The sequence below is a fragment of the Panthera pardus genome, unplaced genomic scaffold (assembly GCF_024362965.1).
Source record: "Panthera pardus isolate Hobbes unplaced genomic scaffold, ASM2436296v1 HiC_scaffold_27, whole genome shotgun sequence".
Classification (NCBI taxonomy): domain Eukaryota; kingdom Metazoa; phylum Chordata; class Mammalia; order Carnivora; family Felidae; genus Panthera; species Panthera pardus.
In genome coordinates this window covers 78,366,330-78,389,314 of record NW_026526843.1, presented here as the reverse complement: position 1 = coordinate 78,389,314, position 22,985 = coordinate 78,366,330, and the positions used below count along the sequence as shown (strand labels likewise).

The window sequence follows — 22,985 nt, the reverse complement described above, 5'->3', positions numbered from 1 at the left end:
GGCTGCATATTTTTCTGATTCAGCACATTGAATATATCCTGCCACTCTTTTCTGGCTTGTCAAGTTTCTGTGAATAGTCCTGCTGCAAACTTAATCTGTCTTCCCCTGTAGGTTAAGGATTTTTTTTCCCTTTCTGCTTTCATGAGGTTTTCCTGGCCTGAGTATTTTATGAATTTGATTATGATATGCCTTCTTGATGGTCGGTTTTTGTTGAATCTGCTGGGAGTCCTCTGTGCTTCCTGGATTTTGATGTCTGTGTGTTTCCTTAGGTTAAGAAAGTTTTCTGCTATAATTTGCTCACATAACCCTTCTACTCATTTTTGTCTCTCTTCCACGTCTGGGACCCCTATGGTTCTGATATTCTTCCTTTTTAATGAGTCACTGATTTCTCTAATTCTTAAAATCATGCTCTTTTGCCTTAGTTTCCCTCTGTTTTTCTTCTTTATAATTCTCCATAAGTTTGTCCTCTACATCACTGATTCACTGCTCTGCCTCATCAAATCCTTGCAGCTGTGGCATCCATTCAAGATTGCAGCTCAGTTATAACATTTTTTATTTCATTCTGACTAGCTTTTATGTCTTTTATCTCCACAGAGATGGATTCTAATCTATTTTAGACTCCTGCTAGTCTTCCTATTATCATGATTCTAAATTCTGGTTCAGACATCTTGCTTGTATCCATGTTGGTTAAGCCCCTGGCTGTCGTTTCTTCTTGCTCTTTCTTTCGGGGTGAATCCCTTTGTTTTGTCATTTTGAAGGAAGAAAAGGAATTAATGATCTTAAAGAAAATTAAAATAAAAAAAAAAGTTAAAAACAACAGAATCACAAAAAAATCAAATAAATGATGCTAGATCCTAGGTATATTTTCATCTAGGACTTGATAGATTAGAGAAAAAAGGGGAAAAACAGGAAATCGTTTGAAAATTTGAACAAATGAATACACTGAAATTGAATAAAATGAAATGATGGAAAGAAAATAGAATTTGAAAAATTTACAAAAAGTAAAAAATATAGTAGAAAAATATTTAAAAAATATTTTAATAAAAATTGAAAATAAAAATAAAATTTTTCTCTTTCTGGATTCAAGGAAAAGTAAAAAATGAAAAAGGTGGAAAAAAGAAAATTGAATGGATGAACCAGTGAACAGACTGAAAGACGATTGAAGTTACTTCGTTTTAACCTAGAAGTCAAACTATGAAGCACTTTATAGTGCATAAACTAAGCAGGCTCAGAGACTTGTGTTCCTTAAGAGTGTGGTTGGCCCAGTGGGGTGGAGCTTAGTGCAAAGCCTCCATTCTCCTCTAGGTGGCACTGCTTAGCTTACTGGGGTGGATTGTTGTGGCGCTTGTAGGTTTGTATGCGCAAGCGCGGGAGTGGTGAAAATGGTGTCACGCAGCTCACCAGTCTCTAGTGTCGGAACTCGTCTCCCCAGTCAGCAATTGCACACCCGTACTTTGTCTTTGGCTTCCATCCACTCCCTGCTTTTACACTGTCCATGACCAAGCCCTAGTTAGCACCTCCCTGCTGAGTTTTATCTCAGATGTGGCTGTTTTCCCTGAACCCTTACTTCTGAGGGATTGCGGCTTTGACCTATTCTGCCCCTCTGCAGGAGGGTCTCACCGAGCAATGGCCAGGTGCCAGCCACACCCAGGAACATTAGTGGGACTGTGGGGCTGCTGATGCCCAGAGACTGCAGCTGGGTGTCTGCCAGCCCCAGAAAAAGTTCATGCGATTGTGTAGCAGCAGTGTTTCAGGAACAATGTCAAGTCACAACACACATCAGGCACCAGGCTTTACCCTTAACAACCTTTTTCTAGCACCAATGAATGTGGTTGTTCTCCAGGGTCCACTGGGGCTTTGCCTGTGGGGGGGCCACACAGCCTCTACCAGATGTCCTCCCAGCAGGAGAACCGCCTCTCCCTATGTGGCCCGAAGACCCCTGGACTTCACTTTGCTCCTGGGGATTCTCCCGTCTCACCAGAGCACTACCAGGTATCAAGCTGTGGAGTTTCAGACTCTGTGCTCACCCTGTTTAGAGTCTTAATGAAATTTAAACCTTCTCCTTTCTCCTTTCTCCCTTCTTATTTCAGTCCCTGCAGCTGTCTCCAGTTTTCCACTTTCTCTTTTCTGCTTTTGGGGTGTTCTTTCCCCGTATTCTCCACCCCCATCTCCTTCCTCTCTCTGCAAGCAAAAACAACTCCCTGCTGTCTGCGGCTTCTCTCTCCCACAGTTCACCTCTCCGTGCAGTGTAACTTCTGAGTTCTGTGGCTCAGGTTGTGCATATTGCTGTGTTACTCCTCCAATCAGTTTTCTAGGTGCGCAGGATGGTTTAGTGTTGATCTGGCTGTATTTCATGTATGCGAGATGCCAAAAAAACTTCCATTGTGTTCTGCCACCTTTGCTCCACCCCTGTTTTTAATTTTTTTAATGTTTATTAACTTTTAAGAAACAGGATAGAATGTGATCAGGAGAGGGGCAGAGAGAGAGGAAGACACAGAATTCAAAGCAGGTTTCAGGTTCTGAGCTGTCAGCACAGAGCCCTACGTGAGGCTCAAAATCACAGACCATGAGATCATGACCTGAGACAAAGTTTGATGCTTAATGGACTGAGCCACCCAGGTGCCCCTGCTTTTGGTCTTTCTGTTTTGTTTTGTATTTTCTCCACTCAAAGTGTCAGCCTTAAATTTTCATGCAGGGCTTCTTTCGTGGTCACAAACTCCTTTATTTGTTGTTGTTGTTTTTGTTGTTGTTGTTGTTGTTGTTGTTGTTTTGGGAACCTCTTTATCTCTCCTATTTTGAATGACAGCCTTGCTGGATAAAGAATTATTGGCTTCAGCGGCTCCTGGGTGACTCGGTCAGTTAACTTCAGCTCAGGTAAGGATCTCAAGATCATTGAGTTCACACCCTACATCATGACTTTGTCACCTGTGCTGACAGCTCAGACCCTTGAGCCTCCTTCAGATTCTGTCTCCCTCTCTCTCTGACCCTCCCTTGCTTGTGCTCTGTCTCTATCAAAAATAAATAAACATGTAAAATTTTTAAAAAGAAGAAAAAAAGAGGAATTCTTGGCTGCATATTTTTGCAATTCAGCAAGTTGAACATATCCTGCCACTTCTTTCTGGCCTGCCAAGTTTCTGTGGATAGTTCTGCTGTGAACCTGATTTTCTTGTCTTGTAGGTTAAGAAAAACTTTCCCTTACTTCTTTCATAATTCTTTCCTTGTATTTTGTTTTGTGAATTTGACTGTGATATGCCTTGTTGATGGTTAGTTTTTGTTGAATCAAATGGGAGTTCTCTGTGTTTCTTGGATTTTGATGTCTGTGTCCTTCCCCAGATTTGGAAAGTTTTCCACTATATTTTGTTCACATAAACCTTCTTCTCCCTTTTCTCTCTCTTCTTCTTCTGGGACTCCTATGATTTGGATTTTATTCCTTTTTAATAAGTCACTGATTTCACTGTCTTGTATCATGATCTTTTGCCCTTTTTGCCCTCTTTTCTGATTCATTATTCTCCATAAGTTTATCTTCTAAATCACTGATTCACTGCTGTTCTTGATCCATTCTTGCCATTATTGCATACATTCAAGATTGCATTTTGGTTATAGCATTTTTAAGTACATCCTTATTAGACTTTATTTCTTTTATCTCAGCAGAATGGGATTCTATGCTTTTTCCAACCCCAGCTCATATTCTTATTATCGTGGTTCTAAATTCTAGCTCTAAATTCTAAATTCTAGTTAATAAAACAATAAATTAAAATTAAAAAATTACAAACAAAACAAAAAATCAAGTAAAGGAAGCGAGATCCTAGGTGTGTTTTGGTCTTCTTGTTGAAGCAAGCTTTATAGAATAGAAAAAAGAGAAATAAAATAAAAAATTTTAAGAAAAAAATGAAAAATTAATAAATTATATAATGAAATACAATAAAATGAAATACAGAAAATGCAATAGAATAAAAAATTTTAAAAAGTAAAAAACAAAGTAAAAAATAATTTTTTGCCTTTCTTTGTCCAAGAATGAGGAATCAAACAAAGTTAAATAAAAGAAAATAATTTAAGGAAAGACAGAAGCAAAGGAAACAAACAAATAAATAAACCTGCATATGGAATGAAAACAAATGAAGTTACATCCAGTTTCCCCTGGACCTGAAACTATGAATCCTTCTATAAGCCTTCTTTAAGCCTTCTATACACTAAGCAGGTGAAGTTAAATCTGATCATCTTCTAGGGATGTGCTTGGAAGGTGCAGCTGGGTGGGGCTTGGTGTAACAGCTCCATTTCTCACTACATGGCTCTGCTTAGCTTACTGTGGTGGATCCCTGTGCCTGTATATGCACATGTGCGGGGAGGGGAAAATGACTTCACTCAGCTCCTTAGTCTCTGGAGCAGAAACTTCGAGCTCTCAATAACCCATGATCAAGCCCCTTCTTTTGTTTCAGTCCTGTATCCACTCCCCACAACTACCCTATCATGACGAAGCTGTCCGCCTGCCATGTGGCACTCCCTCCAGAGTTTTGTCTCAGATGGAGTTGTGTTTAAAAACCTCACACTTCAGAGACCCCTGTGGCTTGGCTCTGCACCAAGTCTCTGGGGGAGGGACTCGCTGGGCAATGGCCAGGTATGGCTTACCCCAGAAAATGTTCATTCAATCATTCCTCAGCAGAGGTTCAGAGATTATAGCAAATAAAAATAGAGCCAGAGCCAGGTTTTGTTGCCCTCTGGAGTTTTTGTCCCAATACCAGCAAACATGGCTGCTGCTCTCCAGTGTCTGCTGGGACCTTTTTCCATGGCGAAGCTGTAAGGCCTCTATCAAATGCATTCCAAGCAGGGGAACCATTTCTCCACATGTGGCACATGGAACCCTCACACCATGCTGCCTACTCCTAGGGATTTACCATATTCCTCACCAGAGCACTGCCAGGCACTGAAATCTAAAACTTCTGTGCTCCACTATCTATAGAATCATAATACTGAAGCCTTCTCCTTTATTCCTGTCAATGGTTTTGGGGAACAGATTGTTTGTTCAGTCCCATGCGAATGTTTTCACCTTTACTTTCTCTTTCTCTCCACCTACGTTCAGGGAAATGCTTTTCTTGCATGATACCAATGCCCTGCACTCTCCCCCTTTCTGTGTCTCTGTCCTATCTTCAAAAAATCAACTCCCTAACCTGCTCAGTTTTTCCCTCCCCCATTTCACCTCTCCCTAATGATTACATGCTAAGTTCTATGGCTCAAATTATGCAGATTGTTGTGTTACTCCTCAGATCAATTTCCTAGGTGTTCAAAAATGGTTTGGTGCTGATCTTGCTGTGTTTCAGGAAAGAGGCAAGCTCAGGGTCTCCATGCTGCTCTGCCATCTTAACTTCTTTCACACAATCTCATTTCTTACATAAGAAACCCAGTGCTCACATCGAAAAGTGCACTCCTTAATGCCCATCACCTATTCACCCATCCTCCCACCAACCTTACTTCTAACAACCCTTAATTTATTCTCTGTATTTATGACTCTCTCATAGTTTGCTTCCATCTCTGTCTTTATCTTATTTTACCTTCCTTATCCCTATGTTCATCTATTATGTTTCTCAATTTCCACAAATGAGTGTAATCATGTGATAGGTCATTATCTGACTTATTCTGCTTGTCATAATATAATACAGTTCCATCCACTTGGTTGAAAATGGCAAGACTGAATTTTTTACTGCCGAGTAGTATTCCATTGTATATATATACCACACCTTCTTTATCCATTTATTACCCAATGGATATTTAGGCTTTTTCCATAATTTGGCTGTTGTTGATAGCACTGCTAAAAACATTGGGGTGAATGTGCCCCTACATAACAGCACTCCTGTATGTTTTGAATAAATACCTAGCAGTGCAAGTGCTGGGTCATAGGGCAGTTTTATTTTTAATTTTTTGAGGAACCTCCATACTGTTTTTTGAGAGTGGCTCCAACACTTTGCATTACCACCATCAGGGCAAAAGGGTTCCTCTTTCTCCACATCCTCGCCCACATCTGTTGCTTCCTGAGTTGTTAATTTGGCCATTCTGACAGGTGTGATGTGGTATCTCATTGTGGTGTTGATTTGTATTTCTCTATAATGAGTGATGTTGAGCATCTTTTCATGTGTCTGCAGTCTGGATGTCTTCTCTGGAAAACTGTCTATTCATGTCTTCTGCGCAATACTTCATTGTATTATTTGTTTGCTGGGTGTTGAGCTTTATATGTACTTTATAGATTTTGGATACTAATCATTTAACAATAAGTCATTTGCAAATATCTACTCTCATTCTGTCAGTTGCCCTTAGATTTTTTTATTAAATATAATTTATTGTCAAATAAGTTTCCATACAACACCCAGTGCTCATCCCAACAGGTGCCCTCCTCATTGCACATCACCCACTTTCCCCTCTCCCCCACTCACCATCAACCCTCAGTTTGCTTTCAGTTTTTAAGAGTCTCTTATGGTTTGTCTCCCTCCCTCTCTGTAACATTTTTCCCCATTCCCCTCCCCCATGGTCTTCTGTTGATTTTCTCAGGATCCACAGATGAGTGAAATCATGTTATCTGTCTTTCTCTGTATGACTTATTTCACTTAGCATAACACTCTCCAGTTCCATCCGTGTTACTACAAATGGCCATATTTCATTCTTTCTCATTGCCATGTAGTATTCCATTGGGTATATAAACCACAATCTCTTTATCCATTCATCAGTTGATGGACATTTAGTCTCTTTCCTAATTTGGCTATTGTTGAAAATGCTGCTATAAACATTGGGGTACAAGTGCCCCTATGCATCAGAACTCCTGTATCCCTTGGGTAAATTCCTAGCAGTGCTATGGCTGGGTCATAGGGTAGATCTATTTTTAATTTTTTGAGGAACTTCCACACTGTTTTCCAGAGTGGCTGCACCAGTTTGCATTCCCATAAAGAGTGCAAGAGGGTTCCCATTTCTCCACATCCTCTCCATCATCTAGAGCCTCCTGATGTGTTAATTTTGGCCACTCTGACTGGCGTGAAGTGATATCTGAGTGTGGTTTTGATATAAGTATGGCTACTCCAGCTTTCTTTTGGCTTCCAGTAGCATGATAAATAGTTCTCCATCACCTCACTCTCAATCTAAAGGTGTCCTCAGATCTAAAATGAGTCTCTTGTAGACAGCAAATAGATGGGTCTTGTTTTTTTATCCATTCTGATAGCCTATGTCTTTTGGTTGGCGCATTTAATCCATTTACATTCAGTGTTATTATAGAAAGATACGGGTTTAGAGTCATTGTGATGTCTGTATGTTTTATGCTTGTAGCGATGTCTCTGGTACTTTGTCTCACAGGATCCCCCTTAGGATCTCTTGTAGGGCTGGTTTCGTGGTGACAAATTCCTTCCGTTTTTGTTTGTTTGGGAAGACCTTTATCTCTCCTTCTATTCTAAATGACAGACTTGCTGGATAAAGGATTCTCGGCTGCATATTTTTTCTGTTTAGCACACTGAAGATCTCGTGCCAATCCTTTCTGGCCTGCCAAGTTTCAAAAGAGAGATCAGTCACGAGTCTTAAAGCTCTCCCTTTATATGTGAGGACACGTTTATCCCTTGCTGCTTTCAGAATTTTCTCTTTATCCTTGTATTTTGCCAGTTTCACTATGATATGTCGTGCAGAAGATCGATTCAAGTTACGTCTGAAGGGAGTTCTCTGTGCCTCTTGGATTTCAATGCCTTTTTCCTTCCCCAGTTCAGGGAAGTTCTCAGCTATAATTTCTTCAAGTACCCCTTCAGCACCTTTCCCTCTCTCTTCCTCCTCTGGGATACCAATTATGCGTATATTATTTCTTTTTAGTGTATCACTTAGTTCTCTAATTTTCCCCTCATACTCCTGGATTTTTTTATCTCTCTTTCTCTCAGCTTCCTCTTTTTCCATAACTTTATCTTCTAGTTCACCTATTCTCTCCTCTGCCTCTTCAATCTGAGCTGTCGTCGTTTCCATTTTGTTTTGCATTTCGTTTAAAGCACTTTTCAGCTCCTCGTGACTGTTCCTTAGTCCCTTGATCTCTGTAGCAAGAGATTCTCTGCTGTCCTCTATACTGTTTTCAAGTCCAGCGATTAATTTTATGATTATAATTCTAAATTCACTTTCTGTTATATTGTTTAAATCATTTTTGATCAGTTCATTAGCTGTCGTTATTTCCTGGAGATTCTTTTGAGGGGAATTCTTCCGTTTGGTCATTTTGGATAGTCCCTGGAGTGGTGAGGACCTGCAGGGCACTTCCCCTGTGCTGTGGTGTATAACTGGAGTTGGTTGGCGGGGCCGCAGTCAGACCTGATGTCTGCCCCCAGCCCACTGCTGGGGCCACAGTCAGACTGGTGTGTGCCTTCTCTTCCCCTCTCCTAGGGGTGGGATTCACTGTGGCATGTTGTGGCCCGTCTGGGCTACTTGCACACTGCCAGGCTTGTGGTGCTGGGGATCTGGCGTATTAGCTGGGGTAGGTAGGCAAGGTGCACGGGGGCAGGAGGGGCAGGCTTAGCTCGCTTCTCCTTAGGTAATCCACTTCAGGAGAGGCCCTGTGGCCGCAGGAGGGAGTCAGATCCACTGCCAGAGGTTTGGCTCCGTAGAAGCACAGAGTTGGGTGTTTGGGCGGAGCGAGCAAGTTCCCTGGCAGGAACTGGTTCCCTTTGGGATTTTGGCTGGGGGATGGGCGGGGGAGATGGCACTGGTGAGCGCCTTTGTTCCCCACCAAACTGAGCTCTGTCATCCGGGGGCTCAGCAGCTCTCCCTCCCTTTGTCCTCCAGCCTTCCCGCTTTCTGAGCAGAGCTGTTAACTTATGACCTCCCAGACGCTAAGTCACGCTTGCTGTCGGAACACAGTCTGTCAGGCCCCTCCGCTTTTGCCAGCCAGACTCTAGGGCTCTGCTTGGCCAGCGAGCCGCCCCTCCGCCCCGGTTCCCTCCCGCCAGTCCGTGGAGCGCGCACCGCCTCGCCGCCCTTCCTACCCTCTTCCGTGGGCCTCTCGTCTGTGCTTGGCTCCAGAGACTCCATTCTGCTAATCCTCTGGCAGTTTTCTGGGTTATTTAAGCAGGTGTAGGTGGAATCTAAGTGATCAGCAGGACGCGCGGTGAGCCCAGCGTCCTCCTATGCCGCCATATTCCTCCATACAGTTTTTTGATTCTCTGTTTGGTCTTCTTTTCTCCCCTGTCATTTTTCTTTTTTTATGGAATCAGGCTTCACACACACACACACACACACACACACAACTTTTTCTTTTATTTCCAGGGCTACTTCAACAAACAAGGCAAAGCACACCTGGTTAAAATTCCAAACACTCCACCACTGCAAGAAAGGAGGAGCTCTTGGGATAAAGCAGCCAAAACACAACAGCAGAGTGCATGCAACATGCACTAAAAACACTTCCTGAGGTTCCAGGCCCTGGAGAGTGTATGACCCCATTTTAAAATAGTAGTACTCTCAGGTTCAGGATACATAACAAGCTTTTAAAACACAAAAAAAGACAGAAAATTAGCCAAAATGAAAAAATGGAGGAATTCTCCCCAAAAGAATGTTCAAGGAGAAATCAAAGCCAGAGAAGTGCTCAAAACAGACATAAAAAATATATCTGAACTTGAATTTAGAATCACAGTCATAAGACTAATTGTTGGGCTTGAAAAAAGTAGAGAAGACACCAGAGAAAATCTTGCTTTGGAGATCAAGGACCTCAGAAGTAGTCATAATGAATTTAAAAATGATATACTTAAGATACAAAATAAGCTAGATACACTGACAGTGAGGATGGAAGAATCTGAGGTGAGAATAGGTGAAATAGAAGACAAAATTGTGGAAAATAATGACACTGAAAAAAAGAGGGAAAGGAAATTACTAGATCACAAAGGGAGAGTTACAGAACAGTGATTCCATGAAACAAAACAATATTATATCATAGAAGTCCCGGAAGAAGAGTGAGAGGAAAAAGAAGGTTTAGTCAAACAAATTATAGCTGAGAACTTTCCTAATCTGGGGAAAGGAAACAGGCATCCAAATCCACGAGGGACAGAGAACTCCTTTCAAGATCAACAAAAACAGGTAACCACCACAACACATCAGAGTGAAACTGGAAAAATACAAAGATTAAAAAAAGAATTCTGAAGGCAGCTAGGGACAAATGGTCCTTAATCTACAAGGGTAGACACATAAGGTGAGTAGCAGTCCTGTCCACTGAAACGTGGCAGGCTAGAAGGGAGTGGCAGGAAATATTCAATGTGCTGAATAGAAAAAATATGCACCCAAGAATCCTTTATCCAGAAAGCCTGTCATTCAGAAAAGAAAGAGAGATAAAAACTTTCCCAGACAAACAAAACCAAAGGGGCTTGTGACCACTAAACCAGCCCTGCAAGAGATCCTAAGAGGAACTCTGTGTGAGTGGAAAGCACCAAAGACCACAAAGGACCAGAGACAAAACAGCAAACAGGAAATCTACAGAAAACACAATGGCACAGAATTCATATCATTCAATAATCACTCTAAATGAAAACTGGACTAAATGCCCCAATCAAAAGGCATAGGGAATCAGAATGGATAAAAAAAACCCAACAAGATCCATCTATATGCTGCCTACAAGAGACTCATTTGAGCCCTAAGCACACCTGCAGATTGAAAGTGGATGGAAAACCATCTATCATGCTAATGGAGGTCAAAAGAAAAGCATAGTGTGTGTGTGTGTGTGTGTGTGTGTGTGTGTATAAAACAAGATTGTAAAACAAAACTGTAAATGAGATGAAGAAGGGCACTATATCATAATTAAGGGATCTATCCATCAAGAAAAGCTAACAATTTTAAATATTTATGCCCCCAATTTATGACTCAAATATATAAATCAATTAAGCACAAACATAAGCACACTTACTGATAATAACATCATAATTGTAGGAGACTTTCATACTTCACTTACAGCAATGGAAAGATCATCTAGGCAGAAAATCAATAAGGAAACAATGGCTCTGAATGACACATTGGACCAGGTAAACTTAGCAGATATATTCAGAACATTTCATCCTAAAGCAGCAGAATACACATTCTTCTTGAGTTCACATAAAAAAGTCTCCAAAATAGATCACATACTGGGTCACAAAAGAGCCCTTAGCAGGTGGAAAAGATTGATCATGCCATGCATATATTCAGATCACACTCCTATGAAAATTGAAATCAAACACAAGAAAAAATTTGAAAAAACCCCAAATACATGGAGATTCAAGAACATATTACTAAAGAATGAATGGGTTAACCAGGAAGTTAAAGAATAAATAGAAAATAATGGAAGCAAATGGAAATGAAAACACAACAATTCAAACCCTTTGGGATGCAGCAAAGGCAGCCCTAAGAGGAAAATACATTGCAATCCAGGCCTATCTCAAGAAGCAAAACGGTACCAAATACACAACCTAACCTTAAACCTAAAAGGCATAGAAAATGAGCAACAAACAAAGCCCAAAACCAGTAGAAGAAAGGAAATAATAACGATTAGACAAGAAATAAATGATATTGAATCCAAAAAAAAAAAAAAAAAACAGTAGAACTGATCAACGAAACTAAGAGCTGGTTTTTGAAAGAATAAACAAAATTGATAAACCCTTACTCAGACTTCTCAAAAAGAAAAGAGAGTGGACCCAAAAAGATAAAATCACAAATGAAAAAGGAGAGATCACAGCCAACACCACAGAAATGCAAACAGTTACAAGAGAATACAGTGAAAAAGTAGATGCCAACAAACTTGACAATCTGGAAGAAATTGACAAATTCCTAGACACTCACACACTACCAAGTCTAACAGGAAGAAATAGAAAATTTGAACAGACCCATAACCGTCAAAGAAATTAAATTGGTTGACAAAACTCACCCAACAAATAAGAGTCCTGGGACAGATGGCTTCCCAGGGAAATTCTACCATATGTTCAAAGCAGAGGTAATGCCTGGTCTTCCCAAACTGTACCAAAAAAATAGAAATAGAAGGAAAACTTACAAACTCATTCTATGAAGCCAGCATTACCTTGATTGCAAAACCTGACAAAGACTCCACTGAAAAGGAGAATTACAGGCCAATACCCCTAATGAGCCTGGATGGAAAAATTCTCAACAAGATACTAGCAAATCGAATTCAATAGTACATTAAGAGAATTATTCACCATGATCTGGTGGGATTCATTGCAATGTTGGTTGAATATTTGCAAATCCATCAGTGTGGTACACCACATTAATAGAATAAAGGATGAGAACTCTATGATCCTATCAATAGGTGCAGAAAAAACATTTGACAAAATACAGTATCTTTTCTTGACAAAAACTCTCAAGAGGGTAAGGTAGAAGGAACACACCTTAACATCATAAAAGCCATATATGAAAGGCCCACAGGTAATATCATCCTCAATGGGGAAAAACTGAGAGCTTTCCCCATGAGATCAGGAACACGACAGGGATTTCCACCCTCACCACTGTTTTTCAACACAGTGTTGGAAGCCCCAGCCTCAGCAGTCAGACAACAAAACGAAACAAAAGGCATCCAAATTGGCTAGGAAGAAGTCAAAATTTCACTTTTCACAGATGACATGATATTCTACATGGAAAACCTGAAAGACTCCACCAAACAACTGCGAGAGATTATACATGAAATCAGCAAAGTTGCAGGATACAAAATCAATGTACAGAAATCAGTAGTATTTCTTTATATTTAACTTTTTAATGTTTATTTATTTATGAGAGAGACAGAGCATGAGCAGGAAGAGGGGAAGACACAGAAGGACACAGAATCCGAAGTGGGCTCCAGGCTCTGAGCTGTCAACACAAAACCCAACGTAGGGCTCGAACCCATGAACCGTGAGATTATGACCTGAGCTGATGTCAGACACGTAACAACCGACTGAGCCACACAGGTGCCCCAGTAGTATTTCTATACACCAGTATGAGGCAACACAAAGAGACATCAAGGAATCGATCCCATGTACAATTACACTAAAAACCATAAGATACTTAGGAATAAACCTAACCAAAGAGGTAAAAGATCTGTATGTTGAAAACTATAGAAACCTTATGAAAGGAATTGAAGATGACACAAAGAAATGGAAAAACACTCCATGCTCATGGATTGGAAGAACAAATATTGTTAAAATGTCTATACTACCCAAAGCAATCTATGCATTCAGTGCAATCCCTATCAAAAATAAAAACACCAGCATTCTTCCCAGAGCTAGAACAAACAACCCTAAAATTTGTATGGAACTACAAAAGACCCCAAATAGCCAAAGTAATGTTGAAAAAGAAAACCAAAACTTGAGGTATCACAACCCCAGATTGTAACTTGTATTACAAAACTGTAATTATCAAGACAGTATGGTACTGGCACAAAAAAAAAACAGACTCATATATCAATGGAATAGAATAGAGAACCCAGAAATGGACCCACAATCGTATGGCTGACTAATTTTCAACAAAGCAGGAAAGAGTATCCCATGGAAAAAAGACAGTTTCTGCAGCAAATGGTGCTGGGAGAACTGGACAGCAACATGCAGAAGAATGAAACTGGACCACTTTCTTAAACCATACACAAAAGCAAATTCAAAATGGATGGAAGACCTAAATATGAGACAGGAAAGCAATGAAACCCTACAGGTAAAAACAGGCAGTGACTTCTTAGACCTCAGCTGCAGCAACTTCTTTCTAGACATGTCTTTGGAGGCAAGGGAAAGAAAAGCATAAATGAACTATTGGGACCTCATCAAGATCAAAAGTTTCTGCACCACAAAGGAAACAATCAACAAAACTAACGGGCAACTGATGGAATGGGAGAAGATATTTGCAAATGACATATCAGAAAAAGGGTTAGTATCCAAAACTCTATAAAGAACTTTTCACACTCAACACCTAAAAAACAAGTAAGCCAGTGAAGAAATAAGCAGAGGACATGAATAGACACTTTTCCAAAGAAAACATCCAGATGACGAACAGACACATGAAAAGATGCTCAACATCACTCATCATCAGGGAAATACAAATGAAAATCACAATGAGATACCACCTCACACCAGTCAGAGTGACTAAAATTAACAACTCAGGAAACAGCAGATGTTGGCAAGCATGTGGTGAAAGGGGAACCCTTTTGCGCTGTTGGTGGGAATGCATACTGGTGCAACCATCTGGAAAAGAGTATGGGGGTTCCTCAAAAAACTAAAAATAAAACTACCCTATGACCCAACATTTGAACTACTAGGAATTTATTTACAGGACACAAAAATGCTGATTCGAAATGTCACATGCAACCCAATGTTTATAGCAGTGCAATCAACAATAGCTAGTGTATGGAAAGAGCCCAAATGTCCATCACCTGATGAATGGATTAAGAAATGTGATACACACACACACACACAGACACACACACAAAATGGAATACTACTTGGTGATGAAAAAGAATGAAACCTTGCCATTTGCAACAACGTGGATGGAACTGGAGTGTATTATGCTAAGCGAAATAAGTCTGTCAGTGAAAAATATCATATGATTTCACTCATGTGTGGAATTCAAGAAACTTAACAGATGAACATAGAGGAAGGGAAGGAAAAATAAGATAAAAACAGTGAGGTAGGAAAACCATAAGAGACTCTTAAATACAGAGAACAAACTGGGATTTGCTGGAACGTGGGGTGGGTTAAATGGGTGACAGGCATTAAAAAGGGCACTTTTGGGGATGAGCACTGGGTGTCATATGTGGAAAATGAGACTACCAAGAGAGGACTTAAGATAGCAGAGCAGCATGGAGATCCTGAGCTTGTCTCATCCATGAAACACAGCTAGATCAGCACCAAACCATTTTTGGAACACCTAGGAAATTCATCTGAGGATTAACACAACAATCTGCCTAACTGGAGCCACAAAACTTGGCAGGTACACATTGCGGAGGGGTGAACTGGGGGAGGGGAAAGCCACGGAGGGTAGGGAACTGTCTTTGCAGAGAGAGGACAGAGAAAGAGAAAGGGGAGAGTGTGGCACACCAGGATTGTGTAAGGAAAGCATTCCCTTGAAACATCCTGGAAATAGATCTGGTGAGTGGCTGAAGGATCTCCACAGTTGGAGGGAGACAGCTTCACACGATTGAGGTGAGTTGGGGAAGATAAAATGGCTGAGCTATGGAAGAGAGGGAGTACTTTCTGTGGAGAGACAAAAGAGAGAGAAAGAGAGAGGGGTCGTGAAAGTGCGGCATTGAGTTCACATAAGAGGAAAATCTCTCTGGACCACAGACTGGGGAGTGGGAAGTACTGAGAATACCAGTTATTTTTTTTCAAACAGCCTTTGGAGCTGAAACCCTGAGTGTTTGCAAGTGTGTGACTTTCTCTGGAGTGAAGCTGTGGCACTCACTAATGGGGAGGAGAGATCTGGCCCTGGAGTGCATAGCATGATGTATCTACCTCCAGGGTGCACTGGGAGAGAAGAGTCCCCTTCCTGGAGTACTTTGTGAACAGGGGTTTTTGCCTCCCCAAGGACAAAAGACCCTACAGGTGCCTGCCAAAGGCCTTTCATCAGCAGGGTGGAGAGGATCTATCTAGTCCAGAGGAGGGGAGCGGATCTCTGCTCGGCTGGGTTCTTTAAGACTTCAGGTTTTGAATCCTAGCAGAGCGCCAAGGAGAAGGTGGAGAATTATGGTGCAGGGCAAGCTGACTGCCCTCGCTATTCTGTGAAGGGAGCCTGAAGAGCTTGGGTGGAGATCCCCAGTCCAGGGAAGACATATTGGGGCAATGCCATGTCCCCCCAAAACACCAACACAGTGGGAATTGCAGAGCAGCACAGCAGGCCTCAATGGTGGTGGGACATGCTTACACTTAACCCCGCCCCTCTGGGCCTGGCAACTGCTTCTTTACTGGAGCAAGACTGACTGACCCAATGCAGCTGGCCTCTCCTCCAGATCAGCACAGGCACCACCCCCAGGAACCAAAAGACAACTCTCTTTTTCTTTTTTTCCTTTTTTCTTCCCTCTTCTTTTTTTTCTTTTGGAATCAGTCTCATAGTTTATGATTTATATTCTGTCCTTTTTATTACATATATATATGAATACATATTTGTTTTAATAAGTCTTTTTTACTCTATTCTTTTTCTTTCTTTTCTCTTTTCTTCTGCAATTTTTCTTCTTTTTTTCCTCTTTCTCTTTCATTGGAATCAGCCTTATAGTTTTTTTTTATTCTCTGTTTCATTTTCTTTTCTCCCCTTTTCCTTTTCATAATTTTTGGGATCAGGCTCCCCACATTTTTTCCCATGGATACCTCAGCAAATAAATCAAAGCACACCTAGTTAAAGGTCCAAACACTCCACCACTGCAAGCGAGGAGGAACTCTACAGAGGACTGACCAGTGGGACAGGCCGACCAAAATGTAGCAGCAGAGTGCCCACAACATACACCAGAAACACTTCCTGGAGTGCCAGGCCCTGGACAGTGTATGATCCCATTTTCACATAGTAGTACTCTCAGGTGCAGGACACATAACAAGCTTTCAAAACATTCAAAAGGCAGAAACCTAGCCAAAATTACATGACTTAGGAATTCTCCGCCCCCCAAAGAAAAGGGTTAAGAAGAAAACACAGCCAGAGACAAGCTCAACAGAGATATACATAATATATAGGAACAAAAATTTAGAACAAAAGTCAGAAGATAACTAGCTGGACTTGAAAAAAGCATAGAAGACATCAGAGAAACACTTGCAGCAGAGATCAAAGACCAAAGAACTAGTCAGGATGAATTTAAAAATGCTATACTTAAGATGTCACTAGATACAGTGACAGCAAGTATTGAAGAAGCAGAAGAGAGAATAGGTGAAATAGAAAAAAAATTATGGGGAAAATTAAGATAAAAAAGAGAAAGGAAATTACTAGATCATGAGGAGACATTAGAGAATTAATTGATTCCATGAAATGAAACAATATCCATATCATACGAGTCTCAGAAAAAGAAGAGCCAGAAGAAGGAGCAGAAGGTTTATTTGAACAAATTATTGCTGAGAATTTCCCTAATCTGGGGAAGGAAACAGGCATCCAAGTCCAAGAGGGACAGAGAACTCCCTTCAAAATCAACACAAAGAGGTAAACACCATGACATATCATAGGGAAACTTGCAAAATACAAGGATAATAAGGGAATTCTGAAAGCACCTAGGGACAAAATGTCCTTAAACTACAAGGGTAGACACTTAAGATTAGTAGCAGACCTGTCTAGTGAAGCTTGGCAGGCCAGAAGAGAGTGGCAGGAAATATTCATTGTGATGAATAGGAAAAATATACAGCCAAGAATCCTTTATCCAAGAAGACTGTCATTCAGAATAGAAGGAGAGATAAAGACTTTCCCAGACAAACAGAAACTAAAGGAGTTTGTGATTATTAAATCAGCCCTGCAAGAAATTCTAAGGGAGACTCTGTGAGTGGAAAGCACCAAAGACTACAAAGAAACAGAGAACATCACCAGAAACACCATCTAAAAAAAAAAAAAAAAAGAAAGAAGAAAGAAAGAAAGACCATCTCTGCAGGTAACACAATTGCCCTACATTCATATATTTCGACAATCGCTCTGAATGTAACTGGACTAAATACCCCAATCAAAAGACATAGGGTATCAGAATGAATAAAACAAACAAACAACCCCCCCCCCCCAATCCATCTACATGCTGCCTACAGGAGACTCATTTTAGGCCAGAAGATACCTGCAGATTGAAAATTAGGGGATGGAAAACCATCTATCAGGCTAATGGTTGTCAAAAGAAAGCTTGAGTAGCCATACTTATATCAGACAAACTAGGTTTTAAAACAAGAGATGAAGAAGGGCATTATATCATAATAAAGGGGTCTATCCATCAAGAAGATCTAACAATTGTATTTATGCCTCCAACATGAAGTACCCCAATATACAAATCACTTAAGTACAAACATAAGCAAACTCATTGATACAATACCGTTATTGTAGGAGACTCTAAAACTCCACCTACAGAAATTGACAGATCATCTCAGCAGAAAATCAACAAGGAAACCACTGCTATGAATACCACACTGGACTAGATGGACTTACCAGATATAATCAGAACATTTCATCCTAAAGCAGCAGAATACACATTCTTCCCGCGTGCACATGGAACATTCTCCAGAATAGATCACAAACTGGGTCACAAATCAGTTTTGAACATGTACAAAAAGACTGAGATCACACCATGCATATTTTCAGATTACAACGCTATGAAACTAGAAATCAACTACAAGAAAAAAATTGGAAAGCCCTCAAACACATGGAGGGTCAAGAACATCCTTTTAAAGAATGAATGGGTTAATCAGGAAACTAAAGAATAAATTCAAAAATATATAGAAGCAAATAAAAATGAATACACAACAGTCCAAACCCACTGAGATGCAGCAAAGGCAGTCCTAAGAGGAAAGTATATCACAATTCAGACCTATCTCAAGAAATGAGAAAAGTCCCAAATAGACAACCTAACCTTACACCTAAGGGAGCTAGAAAGTGAGCAGCAAATAAAGCCCAAAGTCAGCTGAAGAAGGGAAATAAGAAAGACTGGAGCAAAAATAAATGATATAGAAACAAACAAACAAAAAAACTCAGTGGAACAAATTAATGAAGTTAAGAGTTGGATCTTTGGGGCGCCTGAGTGGCTCAGTCAGTTAAGCGTCCGACTTTGGCTCGGGTTATGATCTTGCAGTTCGTGAGTTCAAGCCCCGCGTCAGGCTCTGTGCTGACAGCTCAGAGCCTGGAGCCTGTTTCCGATTCTGTGTCTCCCTCTCTCTCTCTCTGACCCTCCCCCATTCATGCTCTGTAACTCTCTGTCTTAAAAATAAATAAACATTTAAAAAAAAAGAGTTGGATCTTTGAAAGAATAAAGAAAATTGATGGAGCCCTAGCCAGACTTCTCAAAAAGAATAGAGAAAGGATGCAAGCAGATAAAATCCTGAACAAGAGAGATCACAACCAACACCGCAGAAATGCAAACAATTATAAGATAATATTATAAAAGAATTATATGCCAGCCAACTGGACAATTTGGATGAAATGGACAATTTCCTAGATACACACACACTACCAAAACTCAAGCAGTAAGAAATCAGAAATTTGAACAGGCCCACAGCCAGCAAAGAAATTGAATTGATTATCAAAAGTCTCCCAACAAATAAAAGTCCTTGGCCAGATGGCTTCCCTGAGGAATTCTACCAGACATTTAAAGAAGAGTTAAAACCTATTCTCTTTAAACTGTTCCAAAAAATAGTAATGGAAGAAAAGCTTCTAAATTCATTCTATGAAGGCAGCATAACCTTGATCCCAAAATCAGACAAAGATGCCACTAAAAAGGAGAATTATAGGCCAATATCCCTGATGAACTGGGATGGAAAAATTCTCAACAAGATACCAGCAAATCTAATTCAACAATACCTTAAAAGAATTATTCACCATGGTTAATGGGGACTCATTCCTGGGTTGCAGGGCTGGTCAATATTTGTAAAACAATCAGCAAAAGTAAAAGGCAATTGACGGAATGGGAGAAGATATTTGCAAATGACATATCAGATAAAGGGTTAGTATCCAAAATCTAGAGAGAAATTACCAAACTCAACACCCAAAAAACAAATAATCCAGTGAAGAAAGGGGCAAAAGACATGAATAGACACTTTTCCAAAGAAGACATCCAGATGTCCAATAGACACAGGAAAAAATGCTCAACATCACTCATCATCAGAGAAATACAAATCAAAACCACACTGAGATACTACCTCACACCTGTCAGAATGGCTAACATTAACAACTCAAGCAACAACTGATGTTGGTGAAGATGTGGAAAAGAGGAACCCTTTCACAATGCTGGTGGGAATGCAAACTGGTGCAGCCACTCTGGAAAACAGTATGGAGGCACCTCAAAAGACTAGTAATAGAACTACCCAATGACCCAACAATTGCACTACTAGGCATTTATTCAAAGCATACAGGAGTGCTTTTGAAGGGTCACTTGCACCCCACTGTTTATAGAAGCACTATCAACAATAGCCACAGTATGGAAAGAGCCATAATTTCCACTGACTGACGAATGGATAAAGAAGATGTGGTATATATATACAACGGATACGACTTGGCAATCAAAAAGAATGAAATCTTGCCATTTGCAACAATGTTAATGGAACTAGAGTGCATTATGCTAAGTGAAATAAGTCGGTAAGAGAAAGACAAATATCATATGACTTCATTCCACTCAGATGGAGTATGGATGTATTTAAGATACAAAACGGATGAACATGAGGGAAGAGAAGCAAAATAATTATAAAAACAGAGAGGAAGACAACCCATAAGAGACTCTTAAATACAGAGAACAAAGTGAGGGTTGCTGGCAGGGTGTTCAGTGGGAGGATGGGCTAAATGGGCAAGGGGCATTAAGAAGGACATTTTTTGGCTTGAGCACTGGGTGCTATATAAATTCTATTCCTGAAAACATCTCACTATATGTTAGCTAACTGGGATTCAAATTTTTTTAAAAAAGTATGGTACTGGCATAAAACCAGACATATAGATTAATGGAATAGAGAACCCAGAAATGGACCCACAAATGAATGTATGGTCAACTTATCTTCAATGAAGCAGACAAGACTAACCAATGGGGAAGAGTATTTTGATGGGGGAGAAGTAGGAAGATCCATACTTCCTGCATCTCTCAAACAAAGAAATGATGATGCCAAAGGACTTTGAACCCCAAGAGTCTGGGAGGAAAAGAGACTGAATCTACTAGGAAGAAAACGAGACAACTTGAGAAACCATAGGGGGGTGATAGCAAACTGGTGGTGACAAAACCAGCCACAGAGGCAAGGAGGGGAGGGATCCCCTTCTGTGGAAAGACAAAGGGAAGAGAAAGAGTGGCTGGGGAACTGTAGGACTGTATCTGGAGAAAAGAAAACCTTGGTCTGGGAGAGAGAGGTATGCTATCTTTAACTGTGGGGCTTTCATCAGACTGTGGCCTTCTCCCTGTTCGTGCACTTGGGGAGGAGAGCCAGCCCTGGGTTCGGTGGTAGAACAGGGACACAGTCTGCAGTAGGAGAAAGTGGTCCCCTCCCTGGAGGGCTGCGTGATAGAACAAAGCCTGCCTGCCTCCGCCACCCCCAGGCTCAGTGGTTGGGTAGAGGGTGCAGTCTGCAGTAGGAGAAAGCGGCCCCCTCCTTGGGGTGCTGTGGGAAAAGACAAACCCTGACTGCATCTGCCAACCCCAGGCTCATTGGCGAAGTCAGCCATGCAGTCTGCAGCAGGAAAAGGTGGTCCTCTCTGAAGTGCGGTGGCACAGACAAAGCCAGCCAGGGCCACATATTGAGCCACACAGAGAGGTGCTTCCCCAGTGCCAGAGCGCACGGAGTGGGACTTTGAATCCTAGACAAGTGCCAGGCCATGGGAGTTGGTGGAGCGAGAAGGACTGCCCTGTCTGCACCCGCAGCACAGGGAGTACAACTCAAATGGAGTCCGCTGGGTCTGTGGAGTAGAGACTGGGGGATCACCATTCCCCCCACACACAAGGTGGAGCCTCAGGGATCAGTCCCAAGGTCCATAGTGGGACCAGCCTACACCAAACCACTCCTCTCTGTGCTGGGTAACTGTGTATCTGCTGGAGCCTGATAGATGCTGTGCAATCAGACAACTCCATCATCCAGACCAGTGATGCTGTGTAGCCTGGATTCAATCCAGGACAATTCTTGTTATTTATATATATTCTCACTTCCTTTCTCTTCCCTCCTCTGGTTGTTGGTTTGTTTAAGCACATATATTTAATCCATTCGTGTGACAACTGTTCTACATCTCCTTCTGTACTTTCCTTTCTCTCTCTCTGGGATAATCAAGCCATATAGTTTCTCTCTCTGGGTAACTTTATCTTCATTTTTTTCCTCCTTCTTTATTTTCCTTTCTCTCTCTCTGTATTAAGCCGTTTAGTTTCTCTAACCAATCAATGTTTATTTTCTCTTTTTCCCCGCCCCTGTCATTTCTCTCTTTGTATGTGTTCTTCCATCAGCACTGCCTCCACCGTGTTCTTTATTTGTAGCTGGCGTTTCTAGGTTTTTTGGATTTATTTTTTGCTTTTGGACTGTTTTTGTTTGTTTGTTTATTTGTGTGTGTGTGTGTGTGTGTTGTCCATTTGTTTGTTGGTTTGTTTTATTTGTATGTATGTTGGCATTTCTTTGTTTCCTGTTTGTTTCTCTGTTTGTTTTCCTTTCTAAGGCTACTTCCAGGAACAAATCAAAACGCACTTCATGGAGCATCCAAAACATCACTATGATTAGAGAAATTAAATAACCAAAGTCACAAAAACAGGGAGCAAGTAACACTCTCCAAAAAACAACCTCCTGAAGGGCCAGGCCCTGGACAGTGTATGACCACCCTTTATTATAGCAGTGCTCACAGTTGCAGAGTGCATAACAAACTTTCCAAACTCATAAGGGACAAAACTAACCAAAATGATGATCGGAAGAATTCCCCCCAAAAGAAATTCCAGGAAGAAGTGACAGGTAAAGAATTGATCAAAACAGATATAAACAATATAACTGAACAAGAATTTACAATAATACCCATAAGATTAATTGCTGGGATTGAAAAAGGCACAGAAGACAGCAGAGAATCTATTACTGCAGACATCAAGGAACTAAAAAACAGTCATGATGAGTTTAAAAATGCTATAAATGAGGTGAAAATAAAATGGAGGTGGCCACAGCACAGATTGTAGAGGCAGCGGAGAGAATAGGTGAATTAGAAGATAAAATTATGAAAAAAGAGGGAGTTGAGCAAAAGAGAGATTAAAAAAATCCAGAATCAGGAGGGGAAAATTAGAGAACTAAGTGATGCAATCAAACAGAACAATATCCATATCATAGGAATTCCAGAAGAAAAGAAACAGAAAGGGGCTGAAGGTGTAGCTGAACAAATCATAGCTGAGAACTTCTTCAATCTGGGGAAAGAAACCG

General features: G+C 40.8%; 1 protein-coding gene across 1 annotated transcript in view; it reads left to right on the top strand.

Annotated features, from left to right (window-relative positions):
- The first annotated feature begins 1,382 nt into the window (after nucleotides 1-1,382).
- ITIH6 (inter-alpha-trypsin inhibitor heavy chain family member 6) overlaps nucleotides 1,383-22,985 on the top strand; it is a 139,987-nt gene continuing 118,384 nt past the window's right edge. The window contains 4 exon segments of the mRNA XM_053891361.1: nucleotides 1,383-1,449; nucleotides 1,844-1,992; nucleotides 4,437-4,615; nucleotides 4,740-4,794. Coding sequence (XP_053747336.1) covers nucleotides 1,383-1,449; nucleotides 1,844-1,992; nucleotides 4,437-4,615; nucleotides 4,740-4,794 — 450 coding nt within the window.